The sequence below is a fragment of the Procambarus clarkii genome, chromosome 27 (assembly GCF_040958095.1).
Source record: "Procambarus clarkii isolate CNS0578487 chromosome 27, FALCON_Pclarkii_2.0, whole genome shotgun sequence".
Taxonomy (NCBI): Eukaryota; Metazoa; Arthropoda; class Malacostraca; order Decapoda; family Cambaridae; genus Procambarus; species Procambarus clarkii.
In genome coordinates this window covers 12250271-12258806 of record NC_091176.1, presented here as the reverse complement: position 1 = coordinate 12258806, position 8536 = coordinate 12250271, and the positions used below count along the sequence as shown (strand labels likewise).

At 53.0% G+C, this 8536-nt stretch overlaps 1 protein-coding gene across 1 annotated transcript in view; it reads left to right on the top strand.

Moving 5' to 3' along the window:
* LOC138369108 (uncharacterized) overlaps window positions 1-8167 on the top strand; it is a 16251-nt gene extending 8084 nt beyond the window's left edge. Inside the window, exon 2 of the mRNA XM_069332044.1 lies at window positions 7684-8167. Within this exon, the coding sequence (XP_069188145.1) occupies window positions 7684-8167 (484 nt within the window). The remainder of the gene's footprint in view (window positions 1-7683) is intronic.
* Window positions 8168-8536: the final 369 nt, after the last annotated feature.

Below are 8536 nucleotides of genomic sequence, written 5' to 3'. Positions count from 1 at the left end.
CTACAATCCCTGCCTCCTACAATCCCAGTCTTCCACAATCTTGAGGAGGAAGGACGGTGCTTACCGAGTGCCCCTTAAGTGATAAGGTAAAGACTGTAGTGACCGCTCACACGTCTTGCATGGAAAGGAATCTTTAAACGTCAAAAACGTTTGTGCACTACATTGTCGGTCTATTGATTACATACAGTTTTTGTTCTTTTGTTTTGCAGAAGATGGAGTCAATGGAGTTAATCCTGTAAGTTTAAGGTTGATGGAGGTTTACATAGAGCCGCTGTTTGTTCTTGTTAAAGATTGGCTACCTGGAACAAAAAGTTGCAAGCAGCACGGGCTATGGTGAGCCCGTAGAGCCGCTGTGTCGCCCTGGTTGCCATCGACGGCTCCCAGGAGGATGATAAACGGGCCCCCTAATAACAACTATGTCATTGTGATTAATTAATTCACAGCAGTTGTAGAGTGTAACGTAACACGGCAGCTTGCATGTGTATTAGCCCCATACAGGGGGCTCTGTCACAGAGTGCCAGCCCGGGCCACGGCAATGTCACTCTTAGTGTCTCTGGGCCATAGAGACGGATTTCCCCCCACCGCCCTCTTCCCCTCCAACTGTGCCAATCAAACGAACGGCGCTAATGGATCCTGGCCCGTGTGGCGCCTCGCTATAGAGTCGAGGTTTGGGGCAGCGGGGTAGTGCCTCCCGCCGGCCTGGCGTAACAGCTGAGACGGGGCCCTGGTGGGGAGCTGAACGCGGCAGCAAGTAGTGATCCACGAGCCCTCCCCAGGGGCTCTCCTTCCCCCTGGGGTCCCTGGCTGCTGACAGCCACCCCGGGTGGCTGTCAGAAGCTACAGACCCCAGGGCTGTCAGCAGCTAGAGATCTTTTCCCCCTGTGGAGCTCGTCGACCTCCTCCCCCCCCCTCTGTGGTCTGATGACAAACGGAGGGCTCCTTTACCCCTGGAGTCTCTGGCGCCTGATAGCCACCCTGGGGTTCCCTTGGGTTGGACGGTAGAGCGACGGTCTCGCTTCATGCAGGTCGGCGTTCAATCCCCGACCGTCCAAGTGGTTCGACACCATTCCTTTTCCTCCCGTCCCAGCCTAAATCCTTATCCTGACCCCTTCCCCCCCCAACCCCCACAGTGCTATATAGTCTAAACGGCTTGGCGCTTTCCACTGATCATTCCCGTTCCTCTCCCCGGGGGGGGGGGGTCTGTGGCTCGTGACAGCCGACGGATGACAGAATGAGTTAGTTTACCCGAGAGGATACAACTACCGGGGTAGATGTGTAGGATACAACTACCGCGGTAGATGTGTAGGATACAACTACCGGGGTAGATGTGTAGGATACAACTACCGCGGTAGATGTGTAGGATACAACTACCGCGGTAGATGTGTAGGATACAACTACCGCGGTAGATGTGTAGGATACAACTACCGGGGTAGATGTGTAGGATACAACTACCGCGGTAGATGTGTAGGATACAACTACCGGGGTAGATGTGTAGGATACAACTACCGCGGTAGATGTGTAGGATACAACTACCGCGGTAGATGTGTAGGATACAACTACCGCGGTAGATGTGTAGGATACAACTACCGCGGTAGATGTGTAGGATACAACTACCGCGGTAGATGTGTAGGATACAACTACCGCGGTAGATGTGTAGGATACAACTACCGCGGTAGATGTGTAGGATACAACTACCGCGGTAGATGTGTAGACACTCGGTGGGGCCACCGTCGAGCGCCCTGTTGGAACACGATTATTTCCGTTCTGTATTTTTTCCGAAATCAATTACCCACGTAAGGCGAGGGTTAGGTAGGAAAGGTTTGCTTCTCTTACCATGACGCAAGGCTGGACCACGGCGCCAGGCTGGACCATGACGCAGGGCTGGACCATGACGCCAGGCTGGACCATGGCGCCAGGCTGGACCACGGCGCTAGGCTGGACCACGATGCCAGGCTGGACCACGGCGCCAGGCTGGACCACGACGCCAGGCTGGACCACGGCGCCAGGCTGGACCACGACGCCAGGCTGGACCACGGCGCCAGGCTGGACCATGGCGCCAGGCTGGACCATGGCGCCAGGGCATGGGTAACGCTCATCTGAGGGTTACAACTGTGAGATGATCATAGTGGTGACCGTGGGGGGGAGGCGGGGGGGGGGGGGTCGTCACTATCTCCGCCAGTTCAGCGATAATGCCTCCACACGAAAATTGAAGCATGATGTACTGCGTGTTTGGACGTTTTGTGGGAGAGAATTGATTGAGTTTGGCAAAGACCTCTCCCTCCTGACGCCGGCCACGGGGCCCTCCCTCCCGACGCCGGCCACGGGCCCCTCCCTCCCGACGCCGGCCACGGGCCCCTCCCTCCCGACGCCGGCCACGGGCCCCTCCCTCCCAACGCCGGCCACGGGGCCCTCCCTCCCGACGCCGGCCACGGGGCCCTCCCTCCTGACGCCGGCCACGGGGCCCTCCCTCCCGACGCCGGCCACGGGGCCCTCCCTCCTGACGCCGGCCACGGAGCCCTCCCTCCCGACGCCGGCCACGGGCCCTTCCCTCCTGACTCCGGCCACGGGGCCCTCCCTCCCGACGCCGGCCACGGGGCCCTCCCTCCTGACGCCGGCCACGGGGCCCTCCCTCCCGACGCCGGCCACGGGGCCCTCCCTCCCGACGCCGGCCACGGGGCCCTCCCTCCCGACGCCGGCCACGGGCCCCTTCCTCCCGACGCCGGCCACGGGCCCCTCCCTCCCGGCGCCGGCCACGGGGCCCTCCCTCCCGACGCCGGCCACGGGGCCCTCCCTCCTGACGCCGGCCACGGGGCCCTCCCTCCCGACGCCGGCCACGGGCCCCTTCCTCCCGACGCCGGCCACGGGCCCCTCCCTCCCGGCGCCGGCCACGGGGCCCTCCCTCCCGACGCCGGCCACGGGGCCCTCCCTCCTGACGCCGGCCACGGGGCCCTCCCTCCCGACGCCGGCCACGGGCCCTCCCTCCCGACGCCGGCCACGGGCCCCTTCCTCCCGACGCCGGCCACGGGCCCCTCCCTCCCGGCGCCGGCCACGGGCCCCTTCCTCCCGACGCCATCCACGGGCCCCTTCCTCCCGACCAGACCCTGCTAGGAAGGTAATATTATCGAGACGATCTATGGTATAATATGATATTTGGTGCACTGTTTTTATATGAACTTCTCTTCACTTTTTACTCTGTCTGAGGCTCGATTATGCTGTTGTGTTTTTTTGTGAGAAAGTCGCTATCTGCAGCCTTATTTCTGTTAGGCTTCGTTCCAGCCCGGCCGGCCTCGCTGAGGTGTTCCGATCCTCTCTGGCGCCAGGGAGACCAAATATTCAATGTGTACTCACCTATTTGTACTTGAGGGGGTTGAGCTCTGGCTCTTTGGTCCCGCCTCTCAACTCTCAATCCATTGGTGTACAGATTCCAGAGCCTACTGGGCTCTATCATATCTACACTTGAAACTGTGTATGGAGTCAGCCTCCACCACTTCACTTCCTAATGCATACCATCCGTTAACTACTCTGACACTGAAAAAGTTCCTTCTAACGTCTCTGTGGCTCATGTGGGTACTCAGTTTCCACCTGTGTCCCCTTGTTCGCGTCCCACCAGTGTTGAATAGTTCATCCTTGTTTACCCGGTCGATTCCTCTGAGGATTTTGTAGGTTGTGATCATGTCTCCCCTTACTCTTCTGTCTTCCAGTGTCGTAAGGTGCATTTCCCGCAGCCTTTCCTCGTAACTCATGCCTCTTAGTTCTGGGACTAGTCTAGTGGCATACCTTTGGACTTTTTCCAGCTTCGTCTTGTGCTTGACAAGGTACGGGCTCCATGCTGGGGCCGCATACTCTAGGATTGGTCTTACATATGTGGTGTACAAGATTCTGAATGATTCCTTACACAGGTTCCTGAACGCTGTTCTGATGTTAGCCAGCCTCGCATATGCCGCAGACGTAATTCTTTTTATGTGGGCTTCAGGAGACAGGTTTGGTGTGATATCAACTCCTAGATCTTGTGTGTGTGTGTGTGTGTGTGTGTGTGTGTGTGTGTGTAACCAGGAAATATCGTAAATTTCATCCAACTTATCTGTGAACAAATTTTCATGTCAGAGTTTACATGTTGCTTAAGGTAAAAAAAAAAAGATTGACTCGGTAAGGGCTGTCAAGCAGGGCGCCTGACAGCTGGGTGGACAGCGCTTCGGATTCGTAGTCAGGTTCCGGGTTCGATCCCTGGTGGAGGCGGAGACAAATGGGCAAAATGTTTCTTTCACCCTGATGCCCGTGTTACCTAGCAGTAAATAGGTACCTGGGAGTTAGACAGCTGCTACGGGCTGCTTCCCTGGAGGTGTGTAACAACAAGGAGGCCTGGTCGAGGACCAGGCCGCGAAATCATGATTTTGCCCGAAATCATCTCAAGATAACCTCAGGGTAACGTCACTCGTTATCGTCGCTGGCTCTGTATAGCAATTCAAAAGTAGGCGTGATGAACCTTATCTTCGCTAGTTAAGAGGCAGACCCAGGAGCTGACGTTCAACCCCCCGAAAACACAACTAGGTGAGTATGCACACTTTCATATGGCAACACGTAACTTCAGACTGTAAGACAGGACCCAGAAGCTAAGTCTTACCCCCTTGTAAGCACACACAGGTAGACACATACAGGTCCAAATACCCTCAAAAATACACAAGAATGTATTCATAATTCACATTTACATTCGATGCTGAAACCTGTGATTAAATTTTCATTTCTGTTTTCAAACTGCTGGCTCTCGTCAAATGTTTTTATTAATAGGATCAAGGGAAGGCATTAGTGGAGGTGATGGGCGACACAAAGAGCCATTATGATGGCCTGAGCACCAGCCTTTTGTGCTCCACCACCACCCATTAATCATAAGTCCGTCCTTTGATTAATTACCCAGGATCTTGTCTCAGCATCAGTATCATTTATCACCCTCCTCCTCCACCAGCACCCTCACTCTTCCCTTGGGTACCTCTAGAAGCTCCTAGTCTCCCTTTGGGTACCTCTAGGGGCACCTCATCTCCCCTTGGGTACCTTTAGGGCACCTAGTCTCCCCTTTGGTACCTGTTGTGCACCTCGCCCCCCCTCCCCCCCACCACAACACACACACACACACACACACACACACACACACACACACACACACACACACACAACCAAGATCTCCCGTTAACAACAAACAAGGATGCAGAAACATCGTACACAGACCCTTCGCTATAATACGGAGCACCTCCCTGGAAAAAGAGGAGTTTTTCCCGACTACAATAAAATGGCTCATGTGGTACCAATATAGAAGAATGTGGAGAGGCAAGAAATACAAATCTGCAGACCAGAAGCATTAGCAGCCTGCACGTTTCCAGACAAAGTAACCGAAGGTTGTGCCGGGAGCTGGAACAACCAACCTCTTCGGTGGAAGGGACCAAGAGCTGGAATTCACTCCCGTATACACCTGAAGATATGCCCCAATACTGTTAGCAAGGTCACACCTGAAGATATGCCCCAATACAGTTAGCAAGGTCACACCTGAAGATATGCCCCAATACAGTTAGCAAGGTCACACCTGAAGATATGCCCCAATACTGTTAGCAAGGTCACACCTGAAGATATGCCCCAATACAGTTAGCAAGGTCACACCTGAAGATATGCCCCAATACAGTTAGCAAGGTCACACCTGAAGATATGCCCCAATACTGTTAGCAAGGTCACACCTGAAGATATGCCCCAATACAGTTAGCAAGGTCACACCTGAAGATATGCCCCAATACTGTTAGCAAGGTCACACCTGAAGATATGCCCGCAATACTGTTAGCAAGGTCACACCTGAAGATATGCCCCAATACTGTTAGCAAGGTCACACCTGAAGATATGCCCCAATACTGTTAGCAAGGTCACACCTGAAGATATGCCCCAATACTGTTAGCAAGGTCACACCTGAAGATATGCCCGCAATACAGTTAGCAAGGTCACACCTGAAGATATGCCCCAATACTGTTAGCAAGGTCACACCTGAAGATATGCCCCAATACTGTTAGCAAGGTCACACCTGAAGATATGCCCCAATACTGTTAGCAAGGTCACACCTGAAGATATGCCCCAATACTGTTAGCAAGGTCACACCTGAAGATATGCCCGCAATACTGTTAGCAAGGTCACACCTGAAGATATGCCCCAATACAGTTAGCAAGGTCACACCTGAAGATATGCCCCAATACTGTTAGCAAGGTCACACCTGAAGATATGCCCCAATACTGTTAGCAAGGTCACACCTGAAGATATGCCCCAATACTGTTAGCAAGGTCACACCTGAAGATATGCCCGCAATACAGTTAGCAAGGTCACACCTGAAGATATGCCCCAATACTGTTAGCAAGGTCACACCTGAAGATATGCCCCAATACTGTTAGCAAGGTCACACCTGAAGATATGCCCCAATACAGTTAGCAAGGTCACACCTGAAGATATGCCCCAATACTGTTAGCAAGGTCACACCTGAAGATATGCCCGCAATACAGTTAGCAAGGTCACACCTGAAGATATGCCCCAATACTGTTAGCAAGGTCACACCTGAAGATATGCCCCAATACTGTTAGCAAGGTCACACCTGAAGATATGCCCCAATACTGTTAGCAAGGTCACACCTGAAGATATGCCCCAATACTGTTAGCAAGGTCACACCTGAAGATATGCCCCAATACTGTTAGCAAGGTCACACCTGAAGATATGCCCCAATACAGTTAGCAAGGTCACACCTGAAGATATGCCCCAATACTGTTAGCAAGGTCACACCTGAAGATATGCCCCAATACTGTTAGCAAGGTCACACCTGAAGATATGCCCCAATACTGTTAGCAAGGTCACACCTGAAGATATGCCCCAATACTGTTAGCAAGGTCACACCTGAAGATATGCCCCCATACTGTTAGCAAGGTCACACCTTAGAGACATCCCTGAATTTAAATTGAATATCAAAAGATTGTCATCGTCCGTTATAAAAGAACATTCTTCCTTTCATGTTTTTTTTGTTACTTTATGTTATGGTCTAGTTCTGTAGGTTTGATACCGGATTCGGGTCCGGTATTCAGTGACATCTTTCCAGGAAATGGTGAGTATGAGTACCGGTGTGTGTTGAGTATATGTGTGAGTGCTTTTGCTTCGTCGGCGAGTAGTAGTGTTTATTTGTCTTTGTCTGCACTTGAGAGTGTTGTAATTGTGAGCGTCTCCCCCTGAGGACATTGTGAGTAGGCGTGTCTCTCCACCTAGAGGGTGTTCGGTGTGGTCTCTCACCAGACAAGGGCCAACAAACACGCTGACTTGCCTCCCTCCATCCACCAGAATATCTCTGACTCAGCGATCGACTCATTCTTACATTATAAGAAACTTGAACCTCTTGAACCTTGAAACGCCTCGCCCGCTCAGCTTGTTGAAAACGTGTTTAAAATCAAATCTGATTTCTTTTTGTTAACACACTTCCATGTTGTTTCATGGGTTTGTCTTTATTATTAATTAGTGCCGTTTTAGAGAAACAAATGATAACAAATATCAACTAAGATAATCTAGCTATGACAGTAACAGTCATAAATTTAGTGAATTTTAATTTACTCATTTACCCTCCCTCAGGTAATTATCTATTAGATTTACATATATAAGAATCGAAATTGGTATTTTCTTCAGCTGGAGCGCCTCCGACGGCCGTAACACAGATGGCCTCCCTGGCTCCACCAGCTGGAGCGCCTCCGACGGCCGTAACACAGATGGCCTCCCTGGCTCCACCAGCTGGAGCGCCTCCGACGGCCGTAACACAAATGGCCTCCCTGGCTCCACCAGCTGGAGCGCCTCCGACGGCCGTAACACAGATGGCCTCCCTGGCTCCACCAGCTGGAGCGCCTCCGACGGCCGTAACACAAATGGCCTCCCTGGCTCCACCAGCTGGAGCGCCTCCGACGGCCGTAACACAGATGGCCTCCCTGGCTCCACCAGCTGGAGCGCCTCCGACGGCCGTAACACAAATGGCCTCCCTGGCTCCACCAGCTGGAGCGCCTCCGACGGCCGTAACATAGATGGCCTCCCTGGCTCCACCAGCTGGAGCGCCTCCGACGGCCGTAACAACACTGTTGCTTCTGGTGATAAACACTGCGGCTCAGGACGATCACTGTAAACAAGCTTTTATGGCGGGGGATCCGTGTAACCAGAATTATCGAGCATCTGATCAGCGGAGGCAAGATCGTATCGCGCCCTCTTGCTGGGCGCGAAAAAAAGAAAAAAAAGTGAAGAACAAATTACGCGCAGTGGGTCGGGTGTGTGTCACCGAGCGGGTGTGTGAGTGTTCCGGCGACACTCACACCCTGCTGCTGCTGCCTACACTCCTCGCTTACTTTTTTTATATCAATAATTGCTCATATAATGGCCGGATCTTTACGGAGCTACGCGTTATTTTTTCAAGTGGCCAAGGAACGCTCCTAGGTTTTAGCCAGAGACCAAACCTGCCCCTCTGTTCTAATTGGCTGGATTCCTTGAGGTTCATAAA